Source organism: Phascolarctos cinereus, unplaced genomic scaffold, assembly GCF_003287225.1.
Source record: "Phascolarctos cinereus isolate Bilbo 61053 unplaced genomic scaffold, phaCin_HiC Scaffold_2;HRSCAF=192, whole genome shotgun sequence".
Taxonomy (NCBI): Eukaryota; Metazoa; Chordata; class Mammalia; order Diprotodontia; family Phascolarctidae; genus Phascolarctos; species Phascolarctos cinereus.
Genome location: NW_027555625.1, coordinates 151,180,020 through 151,203,648, shown reverse-complemented (window position 1 = coordinate 151,203,648; position 23,629 = coordinate 151,180,020). Strand labels below are relative to the sequence as shown.

Here is a 23,629-nt window from a genome sequence, read left to right as displayed (position 1 = left end):
CTACCCAGCAAAACTGAGTATAATCCTTCAGGGGAAAAAATGGTCATTCAGTGAAATAGAGGACTTTCAAGCATTCTTGATGAAAAGACCAGAGCTGAATAGAAAATTTGACTTTCAAATACAGGACTCAAGTGGAACATGAAGAGGTAAACAGGAAAGAGAAATCATAAGAGACTTATTAAGATTGAACTGTTTACATTCCTGCATGGAAAGATGATATTTATAACTCATGAGACCTTTGTCAGTATTAGGGTAGTTGGAGGAAAAAAATTATATGTATGTATATGTAGATAGATAGATAGAGAGGCACAGGGTGAGTTGAAGATTAAGGGGTCATATCTGGAGAATAAAATTAAGGGATGAGAGAGGATTATACTCGAGAAGAAGAAAGGGAGAGGTAGAATGGGGTAAATTATCTCACAAAAAAAAACAGAAAAGAAATCTCTTACAGTGGAGGGGAAACAGGGGAAGGTGAGAGGGAATGAGTGAATCTTATTCTCATAGGATTTGGCTTAAGGAGGGAATAACATACACATTCAATTGGGTATGGAAATCTGTCTTACCCTACAGGAAAATAGGGGGAGAAGGGGACAAGAGAGCAGGGGGATGATAGAGAGGAGGGCAGATTGGGAAAGGGGGTAATCAGAAGTAAATACTTCTGAGGAGGGACAGGGTCAAAAGAAAGAATAGAATAAATGGGAGGGCAGGATAGGATTAAGGGAAATAGAGTTAGTTTTTCACAACATGTCTACTATGGACGTGTTTTGCATAACTGCACATGTACAACCTATATTGAGTTGCTTGCCTTTTCAATGAGGGTGGGTGGGGAGGGAGGAAGAGAGAAAATTTGCAACCTAAAGTTTTAAAAACATATGTTTAAAAAAATGTTTTCACATGCTACTGGGAAATAAGAAATACAGGAAATGGGGTACAGAAGTCTATCCTGCCCTACAGGAAAATAGAAGGGGAAGGGGATAAGAGAAGGGGAGAGAGACAGAGGAGAGGACAGACTAGGGGAAGGGATATTCAGAATGCATGCCATCTTGGGGTGGGGGGAAGGGGGAGATGGGGTGAAAATATGGAATTCAAAAACTTGTGTGAGTGAATGTTGAAAACTAAAAATAAATAAATTTATATTTTAAAAAAGTTGACTATCCTAACACATTGTAAGAGGAAACAAAGCTGGAGAACAATAGAAATTTTCTTGGCAGCCAAACCAGGCTCAAGAATAGAAAAGAGAGACACAAGATTATAAAGCAACAAGCAACTACTAACTACCTGGGCCAGATTAGAAAATTTCTTCTGTAAGTAAAATTTAAGCCCAAAACATATGAATAACCAAACATATCATTGGAAAAGATCTTTAACAGGTTTTTGCTTAAAGAAAATTCAGAGATACTATAAAATGATAGCTATTATGATTAGGGAACAGCAAGAGGAAGAAGAGAAAACCAGAGAGGAGATAAGGCAGGGGTGGGGAACCTGTGGCCTCGAGGCCACATGTGGCTTTCTAGGTCTTTAAGTGCAGCCTTTTGACTGAATCCAAATTTTACAGAACAATTTAGGATTTGTTCTGTAAAATTTGGATTCAGTCAAAAGGCCACAGTTAAAGACCTACAGGCCGCAGGTTCCCCACCCCTGACATAGGGCATACTGAGCAACTTGACATCCCTTGGTGGGCATTGTTTTTTATCTTCACTATTTTATCCGTGGTCAAATTAGCACATGTCAGCAAACTCACGGGAGATCATTGGGATATTTTAAATTCTTGAAGGAAACAGTAATACAGACTTTTGGGTATTTGGCCTTTCTTTTGGAACCATAAACCAAGAAATTTTTGGAACTTTACCATAGGACAGAATGGGAAATAGACTTTGGGAGGAGAAGTGTCATGGACTCCTTTCGTGAGCATTCAGAGGACATGAGAAGGGCATAACTTCCCCTCCAATGATCCTCAAAAGACATTCATTTCTCTAGTAATGCCATCCTCCAATAATACACATTTATACTCAGTCAGTTTCAGAAATGTCTTACTACATAGAAAGCCTGCCTTTTATTTCAAATGATAAGTTGCCTGTACATTTTTTTAGAGAGAAAAGAACTGTATTATACTCTTCTTGTGACACCTAGGGACCTCTATTTTCAATGTTCTTCCCTAATTTGTATATGAAATTAGAATCATTTGTAAATTATCTCTTTTTTAACACTCACCTTCTCCCTTTATGTCATGAGGATAGCCAATCACTGCTGTTTCAGGCACAGCAGGATGGTTAGCCTGATAATACAGAGAGATAAGAAAAACAGAACATATGAGACTAGGTAAGTAACCAAACTCAGTAGATTAATTACATCCCCAAATTTGATGTATACCAATACACCTACCTCCCACCCCCTATTACAAGGTATAAAGAAATGAGGTGCTATGCGGTGTTTGCAGAAGGGGCAGTTAGAGAAATGAGAACTTTTCTTTGTGAATTACCATTGCATCTTCAATCTCTGCAGTTCCGAGCCGATGACCACTGATGTTTATGACATCATCCATCCGTCCAGTTATCTGGTAATATCCATCCTCAGTTCTATAAGCACCATCTCCAGAGAAATAATAACCTGGTATGATAAAAAGAGTTTTGTATCAGTAAATGCAAACTTGACCTTGGCCCTGAGAAAGGTCCTACCAGAGTTAATATCCTTCCAGTGACCCAATCCAGTGACTTCTTTCTGTTTAAAAACAAAAATTCCAATGGTCAAACTGAATCATCTCTGGAATCGTTAGTCTAGAAAATATGGTAAATGACTTAGAAATTAAAGGCTAAGATCAAAACAGCCAAAAAAATGAAATGCATAGAAAAGTATAACAGAAGGGGACATGGAAGCAAGAGTTCACATTTGCTAGTATTTTGTTTTAAGTTAGTATACACATTTTAAAAACAAATTATAAATAACTGAGCTTGTTATTTAATGCGTGGTCATTTTTCTCATAAGAATTAAAACTGGAAAGGACCTTAGAGATTATCTGGTTTAACCTCCTTACTACAAGGATGAGGAAACTAAAGCTCAGACGATGGAAATAACTTGCCCTTGGTCAATGGCACAGCTGGAAGTGGAACTCAGGTCTCCTGACTCCCTAGTCCAGTGTTTTTTCTACTGCACTTCTTTGCCATCTTCTCCCCACTCTCCCAGTGAAAATCTTGAGACTTCTGTCTAGAATGCCATGTTCTTTCACAACCCAGTTTATGAAGGGTGGGGTTTTTAAAAGTCATTCTTATAGGATTTAGAGCTATTTATCCCAGAGAAAACAGAGGCCCAGAGATTTAAATGATTTGCTCAAAGTTACACAGTTAATAAAGTAGCAATCTTTTCCTTATTGGAAAAAAGGCCAAGAATTCCTCCAGCCCCTAGTTAGTATAAACAAGGAATTCATATGATTTCACCTTAACTCACCCACAATAGGTGGTGTAGTGGATAGAATGCTAGATCTGGAGTCAGGAAAACTCATCTTCCTGAGTTCAAATCCGGCCTCAGACGCTTACTAGCTTGTGTGACCCTAAGCAAACCGCTCCAGTATCTCTGCCAAGAAAACCCCAAAAAGGGTCACAGAGAGTTGGACGTTGACTGATAAAAATGGCCAAACAACACTTACAATGATGTATAATAGTATTTAGGTCAGGACTCTAATGTGTCTTATTTATTTGAATATTTTATTGAGTGCTCTCCACACTGAAGATACATTCTAATGCCTCACCATGATATGAAAAATGTCTTGCTTTTTGAAGGCTATGCTAGCAGACTATAAGGTCCAGCAGGTCCTAACAAGCAAGAAATGCTTCAAGTACAGTCCCAGAGATGAACCTGTCCAAAGACCAGCCTAAGTAGTAAGCCTGGAGAAGTTCTGTCCCTAGGTTGACTTCAAGAGGATGGATTTTTCAGCCACAGGAACTGTTTACTAAGTTACAGGATGTTGCAATCTACATTCCATTATTGGAGTGCCTCCAGTGATAAAATGACAGATCTTGGGAATATTGAAATGTTTCAATGTTTGTTTGTTTAAAGGTGACTAAGAAAATAAGGCTCAATTAATATTCCTGAAATATTCTAAGATCCTTGAATGAAAAACATAAAATAAACATTATTCCTTCTAAAAGAAATAGGAAGTAGTACGTATTGTCTTTTCAGTTTTAAGCCCCGTAACATAAGATGAAAATTTCCTGCCTTAATTTATATTTTCCATAATTATTTCCTGGCTCTTTCCTTTAGAAGCTTAGGTTTGGCTCATTGACACTTTCTGAAAAACAAGAAACCAATATTTTGCTGAGCTGAGATTTTGTCACATCCCTAAACTATACCAAGTTATTCACTTACACACTCTTACCTGGAAAAACTTTGAAGTATTCATCAACAAATCTCTGATGATCTCCATATATTGTCCTTGCCATGCCAGGCCAAGCCTGAGTAATACACAGAGCACCAGAGACATCGTCACCTTCTAGAACTTTTCCCTAAAAATCAAAAGATCCAAAAAAGAAAAAAACACACAAAAAGGCTCATCAGAAAACAGATCCTGGTAGAGATTTGAAGAGCTAAAGAAGAAGCTTGCCATCAGTATTATTTTCTTGGTTGTTTGATATGAGGCAGAGAATGAAAAGCACCTGCCCCCAAAAGAATTCCTTTTGACTCTTCATTTCTGGTAGGAACCTCTCCCCCAGACTGGAAATTATTATCAAGTGCACTATCAAATGCATTATGCCAGGCATTATGTGAAACAAGTTAAAGAAATATGGTCTTTACCCTTTAGAAGACTTAAATCTAAGGCAGATGACAATGTCATTTACCTAAAAGAACATTGAGGGGCATATCATTACTAAATACTATTATAACATACATTATATATTAACAGAAGGACAAGAGCTTGTTGTGGGTGTGAAATATTATGGTGAAATCACATGAATTCCATATTAATACTAACTAGGGGCTGGAGGAATTCTCAGCCTCTTTTCTAATACAGAAAGGATTGGACTTGGCTGGCTAGAGCAGGGGGAAATTGTAGAAGAGGATATTTCACTGAAGTACAATTTCTGATTGTTAGGTTATAGCAACATTTGCCTCGAAAGGCTATGCATGGAAGACAAAGGGGACTTGAAGCTGCCAATAATTGTCTATTATTTGTTGGACTTTTAAAAAAGCTACAAGACATTCTCTTGATGTTAGTGATCTCACGTTGGGTGAGCAGGGTGGTAAGAGATCTAGCAACTCAGTGTTTGAGTTGGAATGTGTAGTTCATCTAAAAAAATTATCTGGAAGTTATAGTAGAATACAAATTTAATATGAACCTTGGGTTATGAAGTGTGGGGAGAATAGGTGTTGGGAAGAAAAGGCTAGTGGGTCCCACTTGTTCTCACGCCCTGAGATTGTGTGCAGCTCTGGTGCCTGCCCTTTCTCCCGTGCCTCACCCCCCCCCCCGTGTACCATAATAAGTATTTAGGGATGAAAGAGATTGTACAGGTGCCAGAGATCTAAATATCAGAGTTCTAAGCCCCTAATTAGTATTTCACAATGAGAAAACAGGGCAGCTGGCAGAGCACAAGTAGATTCAGACCTTGAGGCTTGAGCAAGATCGGTATGAACATGAGGAGGTCTGTAACATGAATGAGATTTGAGTGGAACTTAAACTCACCTCTTCATCCACTAAAATTGGAGTAATTCCAAAAAAGGGTCTCATAGGCATACCAGGGACGATCTCAGCCCCCTCCTCAGAAGGCCGAGGAGCAATACAAATGCCTCCTGTTTCTATACAAAGAATATGCAAGTAAGGAAAATTGTACGTTTAGCATAGGGAACAAGTGATATTTTGTCCTTATCTAGAATTGATTCTAAGGGGCTCAAAGAATGTTATATACACTATCTCATTTATCCATTCTTCAGACTTCTGAGTATGTGGCATTATCCCTATTTTATAGATTCATGGTGATTACACAACTGCAAAGTCAGGTTTAGGATTTGAATTTTCTGGATTTATATGTTTAAGAAAGAAAACTAACCAGACTATATACTGGGAAAATTAAGAGATATCAGAAAGCAAATAAAATTTTGTGGTACGATGGCCCAGATGACTCCTAATTATATGAGTTTTTGTGAATTTTATGAGTTTTTCTGATGACTCTATGGTTCCTGCATTTGTCAGAGAAAAGTTAAATTCATTAAGGGGCAAGGCAGCATTTTAAAATTTGTATATGTCTTCCTGTGACATAATACAGAATTAAATGATGCCTTTTATTCAATAGCAAGTGCAATACACATAAGCATGTGACATACATACACACACGTGTGTATAAGCAAGAATATAATATACAATTTCTCACCCTGTCTCATTTTTGTATTGCTTTGCAGAATCTGTATGAAGTGTTTTGCAAAACTAAATTACTCTGATTACATAGAATTAGAATGCCCCTGCAATTCTGAACTTGATGAGATTATTGTCCATTCAAACCGTGTTTCTTCACCAGTCTGGCTTCATCTCTGCTCAGATGAACTTTATAGCACATTGGTGATTTCCACTAGCTGCATTCAGCAGGTTAGAATGGTCTTCTGCAATAGATGCCCTAACACTGATTCAAATACATAAAAGCGAAACTATGTTCGTTAAAGGTGAAAAAGTGAATAACAAAACTTTTCCCACTGGAGTTAAAGATTTAGTATCATAGATTTCTAAAAAAAAAAAAATAGGACCATCCTTATAAAATCCACCTGGGTACATAAAATAGCACCTAAAAAACCTTACTATTTGGAGAGACTAAAGTAAGGACGCTTCTTCTGTGAGCACTAAACTCACTGCTTTCTCTATCAAACTAATCTTAGCAATATCATGGCACACTGCTAGTCATAATGCTGTGTTACCTGTTTGCCACCAGGTGTCTACTACTGTGCACCTTCTGTCTCCCACCACCTTGTGAAGCCATTCCCAGGCCTCCTGGTTAATTGGTTCTCCCACTGAAACCAAAACAATAAAAAAGAATGATTTGAAAATTCCAAAATTTGGGTTTCAAGGAGATTAATTGGATTCTGTATCATTTTTTATTGATCCTATTTACAATTAACTGTTGTTGTCCTGTAACTGCCTAAGTTATGATTCTTTTCTCTAAACTTAGCTCAGAAATTCAGCTGCTCTGTTAGGAGTTAAGTTTAGAAACTCAATTCTGCTCATCACTGTTCTGTTCTTGCCTTAAGAAAATCTGTTACAGGGGATTTAGGTGGATACCAGGGAGTGTGGTCTTTTATCTTTACACCACCAAGCTATCCTTCAAGGATGTCTGGTTTACTTGTCCAAAGAAGTCTGGCCCAGTCACTATCTTTTAACTTCGCAGGTAGACTCAAACAATGAACACATCTTAGTCTCAGGAGGGAAGGAAGGGGTTGTTGCTAGCCTCTCGATTCCCAACTTCCAACCAATCGTATTTTTCCCCTTGCCTCAGGTATGTAACTAGTCATGTTGTCCTCAACCCCATGATGTCACCTACCCTGTTCTATTATTTGTTTGAACCTTGTGAAAACAAGTTAAGTCTTCAGTTCAGGGTCTTTGGCCTGAGTCAAAGACCCTTACTGTTGATAGAGATCTAAATGTCAGAGTTAGATTTGTGCCCCACTAATAAAATGTTATCTTGCTTGGAGAAAATTGCTTCAGTTTACCTTTGTTGAATTTTACTTGCAACAGTTTTGAGTTTGGGTCACTTGCCTTTCCCCACAGGCAAGATAAAATGAAGTTAATCTGCTAAATGTCAAAAATCTAAAAATATGGTCCTCATCTTTGGCCCTGCACTCAAGCCCCTGGCAGGACTATCTAGCTGGCCCAAAAGAAGGTGGGCTGAAGATACCCTGTCATGATCTACAGCTTAGTGACTAGAGGCTCAGGATTAATGACCAACTGCAGGGGACAGTCCAGAGGCAGAGGGAGATGGCAACAGAGGTTGGAAGATCAAGCCATGGGAAAATACAGGAACAGAGACTAAGGCGCAGGCCACATTAAAAAAAAAAAAAAGACAGGACTGTGGACGGGATGAAGTGGAGAATCAGAGTGGAAGCCAAAAGTTAGGGACCAGAAGCAATCGGGTCCTTGATTTTGGGCTTCCATTCTCATCCTGACACAGAAAAAGAAAATACGTTCCCCTGAGCCAAGGTGGTTGTGAGGAGGGGATGCTACAGTTGTGAAATATTACATGCACTTTCTAATGAGGTAACTACAAACATGTATAGATGATTCCTACTTCATAAGAGTTTTCATTAAAAAGCAGAATATTTAAGTAAAACTAATAATATAATGGTCAAAATAAAACGCATGTTGTTACAAAAAAGTCTTACAAATGGGTCACCCCTAAAGGAGCCATAATTCAAAGGCTTTAGTGTATTCTAATAATGCAGTTACCTTCTACATGAAGCCTTTGCTGATTCCCCAAACTGCTAGTGCCTGCCCTTCCTAACTACCTGTTATTTTACTGCTTTATGCTTATTTGTATTTATTCTTTTTATAGTATATGGCATCTAGGTGGCATTGTCAATAGAGCACTGAGCTTGGAATCAGGAAGGCTCTTCTTCCAGAGTTCAAATCCGGCCTCAGACACTTACTAACTGTATGATCCTGGGCAAGTCTCTTAACCCTGTTTACCTCAGTTTCTTCATCTATAAAACGAGCTGCAGAAAGAAATGACAAACCACTCCAGTATCCTTGCCAAGAAAACCCAAAAATGGGGTCACAGCATCAGATACAACTGAACAACAACATTCTTTTTATATTTATTCTACATTAATTATGCAGCAGAGATTAAATTATCCCATATGAGCCTTCACAAGGATTGTGTACCTGGAGTTCTGGGGATTCAAGTGACATGGTGGCTCAGCATTTGGATGCATTGGAGATGACAAATTCCCTAAGTGCTTCCAACCATGTGGTGGCTCAGCACTGAAGGACATGGTCACTTTGAAATGATGAAGCAACCCTCTCATCGGCTGCTGACCCAGATAAGCCAATACTGAATGGACCTCATAAAAGGAGAAACAGATTCCTACATGATCTCTTACTTTGACTCTCCCATGTAGAAAACAGTGTGTTTTTCTCTAGGCTCCCCATAAAGAAGGTGGGAGAGAGGATGGAACTCATTCCTTAACTTTGCTGTCATTCCCACATAAGAGCATAGACTCAGCTAGTCAAGCTTACATATGGAGCTCTGGCTAGTCTCCACTTTGTGTTTCCTTTCCTCAGCAAATGATGGAGCTTCTTCCTCCAGGTGGGTGTGTCCAGGCTTGTCCCACCAAGTGAGTTTGAGAGATTCAGAGGTCCTGTACCCAATGAGTGAAGCTAATTGCTGATGAGGTAAGCTTTTCCATCAGACAAGTCAGTCACCAATAAGAGGGAAAGTCCAAACCCTGACCTGGCTTGCCAAAAGACATGGACTTTCAGGGATACAGTGCAGATCTGAGGTAAAATGTAAAATGCAGCAGAAATATAAATAATCAGCATTCCTGCAAACTGCTTTAGGTTTAGATAGATTTAAGTATCAACCTCCTGACCAGGTATAACAATATTATCACTGCCTCTTGTTTAGTTTAAATATGATTGCCAATCCACACTTGTGAGAGTCATTTGTGCCTTAGTTTATCTTTTGTGTATAGGAAATAAACACATGTCTCATACTTGATTCATATTGTACATTTGAGTACCTTTCTACTCTCTCCTTTTGGAGAAGCTCTAAATGTAAGTCTAAGCTAAATCAATTTCAAAGGAGTAGAGATGGGGTTAACAAGCCAGAGTGTCAGAAAATGGAGCCTTCTCATTAAAGATCATATACCACCCTGGACTGAACCACATCCAGACCTCATTCCTGTGTGCACAGCAGAGGGGCCCTCGTAGGGAAAGGGGATGAGTACAATGTCTCAGCCCTATAGGCCCAGCAGTTTGTTCCTTAACATTAAACTTACATATGTATTTGTTGTCTCTCCCATTAGAATGTAAGCATTTTGAGAGTAAGGTTTGTAAAATTCCCTGAGGGAGAAACAAAAAAGCATATTGTGCCAAATGAATCAAACTACCAGCTGACTAGAGGCACAGGTGGCATGATGGCTGGATCACTGGCCTTGGAGTCAGGAGTCCCTGAGTTTAAAACCAGCCTCCAACACTTACTAGCTATGTGACCCTGGGAAGTCACTTAGTTTCCTCAGCTGTAAAACGGGGGTAACATCTGCCTCACAGGGTTGTGAGGATCAAATGAGATAATATTTGTAAAGTGATTAGCACAGTGCCTGGCACATAGTAGGTGCTATGTAAATACTTATTTTCCCTAGTCTCTCCTCTCTTTTTCCACCCCCTATCCAGTAATCTCAACCACCACTTTCCTATAAGTCAGAACCCTACCCCAAAGCCTTGGGAATAACAATGCCCCCAGACCACCATTCCTGCTTCTAGCCCAGCCCCCGCAGCCATCATCTGGGAAAGCAGGTCCTATGGAAAAGGGCCTAGCCATCTCCACCAGTCTATTAGGCAAGCAGGCCAACCTAGCTGAAACAGGAAGGCCTCTCAAGACAGAGATAAGAGGTGTATTAGCAAGGCAAGTCTAACTATCATCATCACCGCTATCTTCCTTCATACTCTATTCAAGATAGCCCAGGGCCCAAACCCAAGAGCCTTGGGAAGAGCAGTTCCCCCAAGACCCCCAGTCCTACCAATCCCCACAGCAATCTTTGGGGGAAGAAATCACTGCGGAGAAGGAGCCCATCTTCCTCACCACCATCAAAGCCAACTGCTTACCAACTAGCTACCAACTACCACCTACAGGCAGATAAACCCAAAAGCCCTGGTAGTGACAGCACCTTCCTTCCCAACCCCAACCCCAACCCCAGTTCATTGGTCCTGCTTCCAGTTCATCCTCCATAGCCTAGGAAGCAACTCGTGTGGAGATGTCTGAAAACTGCTGTGAGGATGACGCAGCAACAGCGACTCAAGATAGAGAGGAAAAAGTTTTTGTCACCAAAGTCCTTGGCTCTGTCCAAATGATGCAACATCAGAACCTTATAGGATTTTATTGGTGCAAATGATTTAAAGACAATGCCGATGCACCATAAGGATATTGGGTCTTGCAGCTGAAACGTTCCCTGTGTGTGGTCTTGTCTCCCTCATTGGAGAGTGAGCTCATTGAGAGCAAGGACTGTCTTTCTCCTCTATTTATCTACCTAGCATTTAGCATAGTTCTTAATTTTCTTCACTCATTCATTTATTCATTCTTTGTTTTGAATTCCTAGTGCCCAGCACATAGCATGTTGATTAATGATGATATCAACCACGAGGCAAGAACAATGTAACCCTATGTTCTCCAAAAACACATGATATTTTTTCTAAGCATAACATTTAAGCATACCTATTAAAATGTGTTCCCTCTTCATGAAATGATTGTAATCCAAATTACAAAATCTGCATTTTCTGATGCTTTTCCAATTATACTGTATTTTACAAATTTCCTAAGTGTATTAATAAGAAAAACCATACCCCAAATTTCTTCTAACATAAGGAAATATGTGTCTTACCTGATCCCAAGGTTCTTAAGGAAGATCTGTCATACTTCTTAACCCAAGCATCTCCATAATTCAGTAGTACCCGTATAGCAGTAGGAGCACCATAGAATTGATTAATTTTCAGTCTCTGTACTGTCTCCCAATATCGACCTGCAAAATGTTCCCAAATTCATTGTCATTCCCACAGGTCACAGAATGGTACTGATAATTCTAAACATGTCTAAACGACAAAACAGTAACTACCAACTATATGGTGTTTTCAGAAGTCTTTTTTTTGTTTGTTTAATGGTGATTTAACATATCCTCAGAGCAAAGCTACAAATCTTAGACTATATTGTTATTTTCCTGTTGTCCGAGAACACTAAGTCCCCTATGGATAACATTTTTAGGAAACAAACTTCTTTTGATACTAAATAACCATAACTAGTTGAAAAAACAGAGTTTGAATGAATGTTCCATTGAGAACAATGATAGCTATCTTATATTTTAATAAAACAGTTATAAATAAGAATAATCTCCCTCTAAGGATTTTGGTGATTCTCCCATAAAGTACACTATATTGCCTTAAATTATTTGTTGATATATGGGCAGAATTTTCCGTAAGATCTGAAGGAACAAATATGCACTTACAAGATAGGCTTTCTAGCTGCCCCTGAGACAGGAAAAAAATTATAATCATCACTATAGATATAATCCTGATTTAAGAAAACTCAGAATATGAATATCCAGATTTTCCACTCAACAAAAGGATCCACCACAGTGATTCTTTGAATAGCCACATTTCAAGTATGGTTTACAGATTTATGAAGTATAGTTTACAATTTACAAAAATGAAATGTATCCACAACTTTTCACAAACACAGTTATCAGGTAAAACTCTTGAATTATCTTTGTTACAAAAATACGAACAATTGGCTTTTGTATCATCTTTCTCCTGAAGTGGGGAAGTATATTAATGTTGTAGTTCACCAAATATAACGTTTTGTTCTAGCAGTGACTTGAGCAACCAGTTATGTAAGAAGATATTTAAATGGCTAGTTAGTATTTATTTGGTTCTTTATCAAGAGCAGTGTTAAGAGCGCTGAGCATCGAGTCATAAAATCCTATGTTCAGATCCAGACTCTGCAAATTGCTATTTGGTCCTAATCAACTCTGAGCCTCTAACAGTTTCTGAGCATCTAATGGTTTCCTTATCTGTAAAACGGAACTGATAATAATACCTATTCTGCAGACCTCACAAGGTGACTGAGAGGATCAAATGAGATGATGGACGTGACCTTTGTAACTATAAAATGCTGTCCACACCTAAGTTTCATTATTCTTATTATTTCCCTTCAGTCATGGTTCACTGAACTGCCCCCTTTATTTGTTGGCTGGAGAGGGATGGAAAGGAACAGGCTGTTTCTACTCTACTGCTCTTACAATTGAAATAGTAGTTTTCTTTCACAGTTTTCCCAACCCCCACGGTGCCTCCAAATGCTTCTGACCTCTCTTTGCAGTTCCTAAAACCTCACTGCTTTTCCTCATCCCTCAGCTGCTTCTCAGGAGACTGTTGATTCCCTCCCATTGAATGTCCTTGAGCAAATGCAAGCTATCCCCTTGTAAGACATGTACAGGGAATTATTTCTCAGGTATTTGTCGGACCACATATCCTCTGAGGTCTCTTCTGATAATGGAATTCTGTGGGCTTCTACAATCTGATTCCAGAAGGAGACATGGAGATCTCACCTGCATCGGGATAAACTGGAGTGCTCTCAAACAGGACGCTTGTGGCTCCATTGCAGAGTGGACCATACACAACATAACTATGACCTGTAATCCATCCAATGTCTGCCACACAGCCAAATACATCTCCTTGCCTGATATCAAACACGTGCTGGAAAAAGGACAGATGTCAGAAGATGAGCATTATCATTATAATGATGAGGAAATGGTCCTTTGGACGCAGGGAACAATCATTTCTCATATCCTGTGTTTGTAAAGTACAAATAGAAAGAAAAAGAAAAGAGGAAAGCCAGGTCAATAAAGCAATTCAAATTAGAATGATTACAGAGACATTGGATAAATGTGTGTGTTAGTAGTAAAAATGGTGGTGGTGGTGGTGGTGGTGGTGGTGGTAGTGGTGGTGATGGTAATAGTGTTAATGGGGGTGGCGCTAGGAGTAATCATGGTGGTAGAATGACATTTACTTGAGAGGCATCTGTCACGAGGGTTAGGGGTAGACCATCTGTGGCCAAGAAGGAGAAGCTAACAGGCCTAAAACAGACTAAAAATCTGAACTCCAATGTCATGCTCTAATGAACTGAAATATCTAATTCAGACTGTAAGACGTTCAAGTTATGCTGAAGTCTCAGAATTATAGACGTAACATAGAAGTCATTACATCCAACCCCTCATTTTTACATTAGAGGAAACTGAGGCCCATGAGGTTACATGACTTGCCCAAGGCCACATAACTACTGAGAATCTAAGGCAAGGTTTGAACCCAGATTTTTCTGACTCCAAATTCATTTACAGATGAGAAAACTGAGCCTCAGGGATATTAGATCACTTGTTTGTGGGCACACAGGATGAGTGTCAGGACTAGAACTCAGATCTTTCTGGCTCTTAGTCTAGTGTCTTTTCCAGCATACCACACTGCTTCACGTCAGCAGCACGTCCTCTCGTTTGAACACTATTTCCTGAAGAACTTTCTACCACTCGCAACATCCTCTGCATGGGCTGCAACCCTTCACCAGCTAGAGTGATAGTATTTTCATAGCGAAATTTAGGGAAAAGGAAGATCGAGAGATGTTAACAGCAGGGACAGAGGTAGGGGTAGGGCTTGAGGGGAACAAGAGGACAGAAAAAGCCTATTACAATCGTTCCCAAAAGCAAAGGAAAGGGAATGCTGATTTTTTTCCATCTTCCTCCCTTCTGCTAGGTTATATGTTATCATACAGAGAAGCAGTGTGGTATGCTGGAAAAGACACTAGACTAAGAGCCAGAAAGATCTGAGTTCTCGTCCTGACACTCATCCTGTGATCTAATCTCCCTGAGGCTCAGTTTTCTCATCTGTAAAAAGAAAATAAGGGTAGCTAGATGATGCAGTGGCTAGAGCTCCAGCCTTGGAGTCAGGAGGACCTGAGTTCAAATCTGGCCTCAGACACTTGACACTTACTAGCTGTGTGACCCTGGGCAAGTCACTTAACCCCAATTGCCTCACCAAAAAAAAAAAAAAGACAGAGAGAGAATAATAAGATTTAGACTACCTACCTTGTATACTTGTTGTTAAGTAGAACTCTTTTATGAAAATGAAACACATTATGTAGAATATGAGTTACAATTGCTGCAGAAAGGAACCATTTAATACTGAGAGACAGAGCCCACCTTGAAGCCAGGAAGACCTGGATTCAAATCCCTCTTCTGATCGTACTGGCTCTGGATGAATCACTTACCCTCTCAATACTCTCAACAACCCCCTAAAATTTAAAAGTGCCAACCTGTATTAGAAGAGGGAGTTTCTTCACTTGGAAGTTCTCTATACAAACGAAATCAAAGGCACAGTTTGTATGTTACCTTTATTATTATCTCAGCTTTACCCTTTGTGTAGAAGGTAGACATTAGAGTTTGGTTTATTCAGGCTACTTCCTAACAGTTAATGCTGTACATGAAAAGAAGGAATAGGGCACTACAACATCCCCTCCATCCCAACCCACTGACTCCTCTTTCCGAAGAGCTTTATTAAGCACTTACACTGTATTTTAGGAGGCGACGTGGAAGATGACAAGAAGAGATGAGATCTACTAGAAAAAAAAGAATGGAAGTTTAACTGAGAGGGAACCTGGGAAACCAACAGTTGCTCCAAGCAAAGCCCCTAAATGGAGTTACAGGGATGAAGTGTGGGATATAAAGGGAGCCCTCACAGTGCTCTGGCATAGTCTCTTGAGCCAAATGGAAAATCATAATGCTTTTGAGTGTTTTCATCTCACAGCATCATATGTATGTATGTGTATATGTGTCTGTGTGTGTGTGTGTGAACATCATTGACTGCTGATTATCTGTGGACAGGAAGTGATGGCCTCTCCTACTCTCAGCATCCCTCCAACTGGCACTTTCCTTATAATGAGACTGCCCTAGGAGCCAAAAAGAGCCCAGTGCACACTGTCTGAGGGACAGGCCTAAAGTTTTCATTCAGAAAATGCCCCATAAACTCCTTGCGCTTAAGTGATCCCCATCTCCTTTATCCCTCTTCCATTATAGAGGTAGCTAAGTGTCTCAGTAGACTGAGCATGGGACTTCGAGTCAGGAAGACCTGAGTTTGAATCCTACCTCGGACACTAGCTGTGGGACCCTGAGAAAACCACTTAACCTCTTTCGATCTCAATTTTGTCATCTGGAAGACAAGGATGATAATAATAGTGCTATCTTACAGGTTTGTTATGAGGCTCAAGTAAGTTAACATATGGAAAACACTTTGGAAACCTTATAATGCTAGCTATTATTATTATTTATTTGTCTTCTGCCCAGGTGACAAATCTAGCCCAGGTGTGATGGTAACATAAGAGAATTTGGGGCAAAAAAAGAACCAGTAGCCATTGGATTTAGCTCTTCCAAATGTTCCTTTCAAATGTAAAAAGAGCACCCCACCCCAAGTACAGTCTAAAAGAGAGGAAGACAATATGCTTCTCTTACTCTGGCCACCATTCTCCATGATTCTGTCCTTTGCAACTAAGTACACTCAGTATCAGGAACACTCAGAGTCAGCATGTCTTCATGGAACTCATAAAACACACCCCACTGGCTTTTATTTCATGATAATATTAGCTTCAAATAAAACAATTTGCAAACATGACTTGTGCTCTTCACATCCTTATTTGCCATGTAAACGTGAGCCAATGAGAAAGCAAGCGCATGAGCAAAGGGCCAGCCAATTTTCCAAGCACGTTATGTTCCATGATCATTTCCAGAAGGCAGTTAATGACCTCAGTAAAAGTATTAGCGATAAATGAAATCAAAGTAGAAGACAGAAACAGCTGGGGAGTTGTTAAACTAATACAAGCTTTGCTAGTGCAGTGGAGAATGGGATCATTTCAGAGCCTTGAGGATAATGACTAAGCAGTTCACTGGAGGTCTTTTCTGCCCGCGGCCCAAGGAATGCAGAGAAAGCAGGTGTTCTCGGTCAATGAAGTGATTACGGATGACAAGCGGCGCTGGTAAAGTCTGCGAACTCTTTCCTGACGTTGCTCTCACTGATTCTTCTCTCTAGCAGGTTAAGCTAGCGCCGCATCTTGCCAGATGGAAAACAAAAGCCCCAGAAGCTGGCAGAAACAATCGAAGAGTCAGCCTTGTATGTTATATGTATTTTTTTAGGTCTGTGTTAGTATCCCTGGAGTCTCCAGATACAAATACAAAATACCAAAACTCAATCCTGGCACCTAGGAGGAAACTCTCCAGACAGAAAGCACAATCAGATTTACTGTGGTCAAGATTTCTTTAATGCTTGTACTTGAAGGGATGGGAAGTGTTTTAAAACTTTATTATCTATGCAAAAGTAAAGTCTAGGGGGCTGACAAAATCGTGATACCTAATATGTTCCAGAGGTATATAGGGTTTTCAAAGGAAAAAGATTTTCATATCACTTCAGGGTATACATTCCCACACCTTTGTCACGGGACCTAGGATTGCTTACTGCGTCTGCAGATGATCCCAAGAAAAACCCTGTACTAGGCTCTCCTTTGGAGTACATGACCTTTTTCACAGAAGGAACTGATGACCTAATCCCTTCTCCCACACCCTAACCTTTGACACCAATTGTTGCACTAGTCGATTGGCCCAATGATTTTATCTGGAAAAGGTCAAGACCTGGACAGAGATCCAACAAAACCTCGACTGCTCTATCAACAGCACACAGACCATGTCGGACTTGGGGTCAACGCTCCTGAGTTTGGATCTGAATTCTGCCACTACCTGTGCAACCTTGGTTCACAAGTCTGGGTCTCCCTTCTCTGATCTACTAAGTGAAGAGGACAATAGCAGCGCTTTGAAAATATAAAACAGAGAAGAATGGCAAGCCACCCATGGCTGCTCTGGAAATGAATGAAGTATATGTGGTTGTGGGAACAAAGGAACCCTAGGAAAAAAAACATTCCGAGATGAAGGGAGAAAATAGTGACTCCAACAGAGATGGGAGACAGGGACAGAGAGGGGAAGTGGGTCCAGCAATGAAGAGAAAAACAAAGCCCGTGATAGGGGACTGGAGAGAAAACCTGAGCGTGAGAGATGGAGGTGAATGAGAATAATTGCCATGGCATAGGATTTCTTCCTTCATTTCCCTACCGTTAAAACTGTTTGGGGAGGGGAGAGGGAATCCTGCTGCTTAAATTGAGGAGGCCAAGATTCGTATCTTGCCCCTAATTATGTGACCACAGGCAAATCACTTAACCTCTTAGTGTCCAAGACAATTAAGTCTAAATCTGCATAGTAGAAGGAATTTCCACACAAGGAGTTCTCCACACCAAGATATCACAGATATGTACCAACCTCCTCCCTCCCCCCCAAAAAGATACCCTACGTGGGGAATATGGCTTCCCACTTAATAATGGTAAAGGATACTGTAATAACTCCCCCACATCAAAAGAAATATAGAATTTTAAGTTTTTAAAATAAACAGACTTTATTAAACTCTCTGTATTGTTTTGCAAAATGATACAAGTCCAACTCTAGTATGGAATGTAATTACTATATTACATGTAATTACAGTAGTTACTATGTGCTACATTTAAGTTTTTCAAAAGAGCTGATCAATTCGATTTTGTTTAAGAATCCTGCAATGCTAAATATAAAGGTGACCTGAGCAATCACCTAGTGTAAGCTCTTCCTCTTGCAAATGAGGGAGTTGAGGCTCAAGAGTGGTCATAGAACTAGTGACAAAGCTGGACTTAATGTCTGGATTCTAACCCCTTCTACATGGTGCACCACGTTGCCTTTACCAACGTGACTTTAGAAAAGCATTGTGGGATTTGTGGGATAATGGGAAAAGTCTTGGCCAAATACTTGAGTTTATGTCCTGGGCATAGACAAGTCTTTGAACCTCAGTCTCTTCACCTATAAAAATGGAGACAATACCTCTCCTGCCTATGTTACCGAGTTGTTAGGAGGACCAAATGAGAAGCATGCCTGAAAGCCCTTAGCAAACTACAAAGTGCTACATCCAAAGATGTCACCAGCATTATTATTGCAGTATCTTTAAAACAATCCATCACGCCACACTTTCCTATGCCCTTATCACATTCCTCAATCTCAAAGTGATGAAGCATCTGATTCGAGTATATACCACCATCACAATCTGGTTTCTAAGTATCAGGATCTTGGAGCCAGTCTTAATTCACACCACTGGTTTAGTACCATCGAAAGGACAAGCAACTAGGAATCAGAACATAAGAGTCCTACTTCCAGATCTCTTACTAACTAGATGTATGACCTTGGGCATGTCATTTTACTTCCTCAAAACTGCTTCCTCATCTGTCATACGGGGAGCGTAATGCCTTCTCTACCTCATAGGGAAGACTAGGTGGTACAGTAATTAGAATACTGGACCTGTACTCAAGAAAATTTGAGTTCAAATCCAACCTCAGACACTACCTATGTGATCCTGGCCAAGTCACTTCATCTCTGTTTGCCTCAGTTTCCTCAACTGTAAAATAGAGATAATAACATCACTTACCTCCCAGGGTTACTGGGGAGATAATACTTGTAAAGTGCCTAGCACATCACAGGTGTTTAATAAATGCTTGTTACCTTCCTTCCTTCTTGTTGTGAGGACAAGGTGAGAAAATATATGAAGGTGTTACATTTACTTTGAAACGCCTGAGAGATAATGAGGTATAGCAGACAGTCAGCTACTCTTATATTCAGGAATTCTGATTAGCAATGTGACCATGTAACCTGTCAGTGCCACAGTCAGGCACTAAGACGTTCATCAATTTCAGACAACTCAGATATGTGCATCGGTAGGTGGAATTTACACTCCAAGAAGGGTATGGAACATGGCTGGGGGGTAGGGGTAGGCAGAGATTATTTAACAGTTATATCAGTTCTTGATCTGCAGCTGAGTATTCACGAACTTAACTCAGTTCTATCCATCGTGTCAGGTTATAAAAGAATGAGCAGCAGCAAACAACATTTTAGCCACGAAAATCAGTGATTATTGCCTTCTTTTTCAATACATAATAGGACTGCAATCAATACCTTGTGTGTCACAGCAGCATAAAGCAAATAACCAGCCTGGGTGTGGACGATCCCTTTTGGCTTGCCTGTGCTCCCAGAAGTATACAGCATAAAAAGTGTGTCCTCACTGTCCATGATTTCAGGAGCACACACAGCATTCTCCTTGGCCATCTCCTGACAAGACAGAGAAAACAAAAGGAATTACACAAGTAAGTTACCAGCTTCTGCCCTAGACCTGGCATCTGCCATCTTGGCTTCTTTGCAATTGGCATGTCATTAGTGATCAAAGTTCTCAGCAGGGCTCAAGGAGTGGGAAGAGCCTTGGAGTCAGGAGAGATCTGGGTGGAATTCCTTCCTCTTCCCCATAGTAATTGTATGACCATAAGCAAGTTATTTAATTTACCTGAGGCTCAGTTTCCTCATCTGTAACATGGAGTTAATAATAACTGCAGTTGTTGTCAACAAACGTGATAGCATCTTGTACACCTTAAAGTGGTGTATAAACACCAGTGAGAGGCAATGTGCCATAGTGGAAAAATTTTTGGAGTTGGTGTCAGGAAAAGTGGGTTCAAATCCTGCTTTGGACACTTAATTATGTGACCTTAGGCAAGTCACTGCACCTCTCAGCACCTGTTTCTTCATCTATGAAATGAGAATAATAGTTTCACTGCCACCTCAAAGGATTGTTCTGAGGAAAGAGAGAGCATTGTGAATGTTAAAGCACTATATAAATGCAAGTTGTTGTTACCAAAAAAATTACAGAAGAAATCAATCCACTATTCCACGTGATGCCTTGATGCCTCTCATTCCCACTGTCTGAATGACTCTCCCCTTGCACCAATCCATGTCTTTCCTTGACCCTTTATAAATGAGCTTAGAACTCATCTCTACCAATAAGCATCTCAGTTACTTCTTTATCTCGTGCCTACTCAGCACTCATGCATTTAGCAAATGTTATCTATGTGTTTGTATAATGGCATTTAAAAAGGTTCAAGAGACGTAATTTATGGGTAATTTAATCATTTTATTAATAATGCCAGCATTTTAATAAAAGGATGTTATTTGGCTATCTCTCTTAGACCAAAGACCCCTAATCACAGTGGGGTTATAGTTAAATGCCCCTGAAAAGATAGGTGTTCCTGAGGATGGCAATCAACTCTGATTGGTTAACAATTAATGAGAAAATGAATATTACAATGAGGGGCTGGGCTATGTTATAATGAGGATCTTGGGATTATGTGACTTGGATCACCCAAATCTTGGTCAAAGAGACTTACTCGTTTCCATGACCTGTCTGACAAAAGGTTAGAGCCACATTGTCCCAAACCTGTCTGAGCAAACACAATGAGCAGAAATGCAGCCATTGGCCCAAACTTAGAATTTCTTTTACTGCCTGACTAGCTCTTAGCCTATGTCTTTTGGAAAAATTTTCCACATGAGTTGATTTCTGGATGAGGAAGTAGAAAAGGGAAAAAATCTTGGTCCTAATACAATAATTAGTTATTAATACCAGAGAGAAATAATCATTTCTCACAGTATGTTGTGTTGAAAGCATTGCTTCATATTTTTCATATGTTCAAGTTGTCTCTGCAGCCAGATTGTCAGCCCCTTGAGGGCAAGGCCTGGACCTTCTACATTTTGGGGGTTTTTTTAGCTCTCACCTCAGTGTTCTTCAAGTCTTTAGCCACTCAATACAATGTTGCTAACTGACTTACACCTTCCAAATATAACTCAAGATTAGAACAATGAATTCAGAAGCTCCCAAGATGTTTACTCTATCTGACATATTCCGTGAGTTTGAAGTACAATATAATACCCTCCAATAACTCTAAGTTTCTCCAGAGTTCAATTTTATCAAAATATGGTAGGATGTTGGGGGAAAAAATGCTGTGCTTAGTTTTTTCGTTGCCAAAGTGTCATAGAAATTCAGCAAAGTGGAACAAAGATGTCACAAATAAAATTTTTCCACTTGAATTTCTTAAGCTATCAAGTATGAACACATATTACTCCTACACCTTAATTTAGTGCCCTTGGGCAGCACTCAGTTGGCTGCCTATCCAGCTACATGCAATATGCATTTTCATACACTTTGATTTTCCAATGTGTCTGACCAGACAGGGCTATAACTTTTTAATAACTAGATGTCATTCAGGCAATCCAAAATTGTTGTAGGACTCATTGCAATCAGTGTAATGTTATCCAAAAACAGGAGTATGTAGAGGACCTGAATTAAATAGTCAGTAACATATACCTTCCAAAAACCATGTAGCCACAGAATTTCCACCAACAAAAAGACCATCAATCACCTCCTCCTTCCCAAATGTCCTTGGGAACACAGTGCCTTTCTTGATAACCTCTAGCCTTTTTCAAAATAAGTTATTAAAATGGCAACACATTCTGCTGACCAATCTTCTTCAGTTTTAAAACTGCTACTTTCACAGAGGCAGTGACAGTGCACAGAGCTGCAATGAGAGCCCTGGCCAGGACTGAGTTCTCATTGACCAGTCCTTCTATTACAGAGGTCTATTTGCAGGTAAATCAGCACTGATACATGGATTTAGGATCATAGACTTAGAGCCACAAATAACCTCAGAGGTCATCTGGTCCAACTCTTTTCTTACACAGATAAGGAAATGTAAACCCAGTGAGGTTAAGTAAATTGCCCTAAGTTATACAGAGAGGCCAGTGGAAAAACAAAGATTTGAATTCAAGTCTTCCAACTCCAAATCCAGTATTCTTTCCACTGTACCACAATTGCACAGGAGAGGTAAAGTTCTGCTTAGGGATTACAATTCTTATGAATTTCCCTGTAGCCAGATGCCTTCATCCAGATTCCCCAGTGAAAACACAAAACCCTCATGTTAGAGTAACATTAAGCTGTGATCAATTAATACTTTATTGGGAATCAATTGCTGGGAGAGAAGAAAAAAACAATAATCCAGAAAGCCTGACATTGCATGAACTTACTTCTTCAAGAGGAACATCCAGCTTCCCCATGTGGATTTTGTTGTCTGTTCTCTGAGCTACTAAGACATGTTTAACAGTTGGACAGTTCTTCACAGCTTCATCCACTATCTTCTTCAGCTCAATGATCCGTCCTCCTCGGACTCCCTGGTTGTAGGTGATGACCACTTTGCATTTGGCTAATTAAAAAGATAAATTTGAGGTGGATCTATTATATTTCCATTCTGCCACCCAGCTTGTGTTTCTAATTCATCACTGCAAATCACGATGCTATAAGCCTACTGTAGAGAATGTCTTTCAGTAATGAGTCTGTCTCATTTGCAAGCTTTCTACCCAAAGTAGGGGGTAGCTAGGTGATACAGTGGATAGAGTGCCAGGCTTGGTGTCAGGAAGAATCATTTTCCTGAGTTCAAATATGGTCTCAGATACTTATTAGCTGTGTAACTCTGAGCAAGTCACCCCAAACCTGTTTGCTTCAGTTTCCTCATCTATAAAATGAGCTGGAGAAGAAAATGGCAAGCCACTCCAATATCTTCACCTAGAAAATGTCATATGGGGTCACAAAGAGATGGACACAACTCAACAACAGCAACCCAATGTAAATATTCCAAAGGTATAGTGTATAGGGTAACCTTGTCAAACTTGAAAACATCAGAGAGGAGAGAAGTACTAGTTCTTATCTACATGTCTTTTAGACTAGAGGTTCTTAACCTTTTCTGTGTCTTAGACCCCTTTGGAAGTCTAGTGAAGACTCCTTTTCAGAACCATATTATTTATTTAAATTCATAACCAAAGGAAATGCTTAATTTTAGTTAGTGAAAATGGTGATCAAATTTTTCCCATCCAAGTTCACAGACTCCTTGAAATATATCCACAGATCTCTTGGGGGGTCTAAAGACCCCAGGTT

At 39.8% G+C, this 23,629-nt stretch overlaps 1 protein-coding gene across 2 annotated transcripts in view; it reads right to left on the bottom strand.

The window, feature by feature from the left end:
* Positions 1-23,629, bottom strand: part of ACSS1 (acyl-CoA synthetase short chain family member 1) — an 80,259-nt gene that overhangs the window by 10,382 nt on the left and 46,248 nt on the right. For both annotated transcript variants that reach the window (XM_020987197.2, XM_078149687.1), the window contains 9 exons: positions 22,726-22,901; positions 19,780-19,932; positions 13,279-13,426; positions 11,563-11,700; positions 6,892-6,984; positions 5,672-5,784; positions 4,370-4,496; positions 2,480-2,607; positions 2,212-2,275 (listed from right to left, as the gene is read on the bottom strand). In XM_020987197.2, the coding sequence (XP_020842856.1) occupies positions 2,212-2,275; positions 2,480-2,607; positions 4,370-4,496; positions 5,672-5,784; positions 6,892-6,984; positions 11,563-11,700; positions 13,279-13,426; positions 19,780-19,932; positions 22,726-22,901 (1,140 nt within the window). The remainder of the gene's footprint in view (positions 1-2,211; positions 2,276-2,479; positions 2,608-4,369; positions 4,497-5,671; positions 5,785-6,891; positions 6,985-11,562; positions 11,701-13,278; positions 13,427-19,779; positions 19,933-22,725; positions 22,902-23,629) is intronic.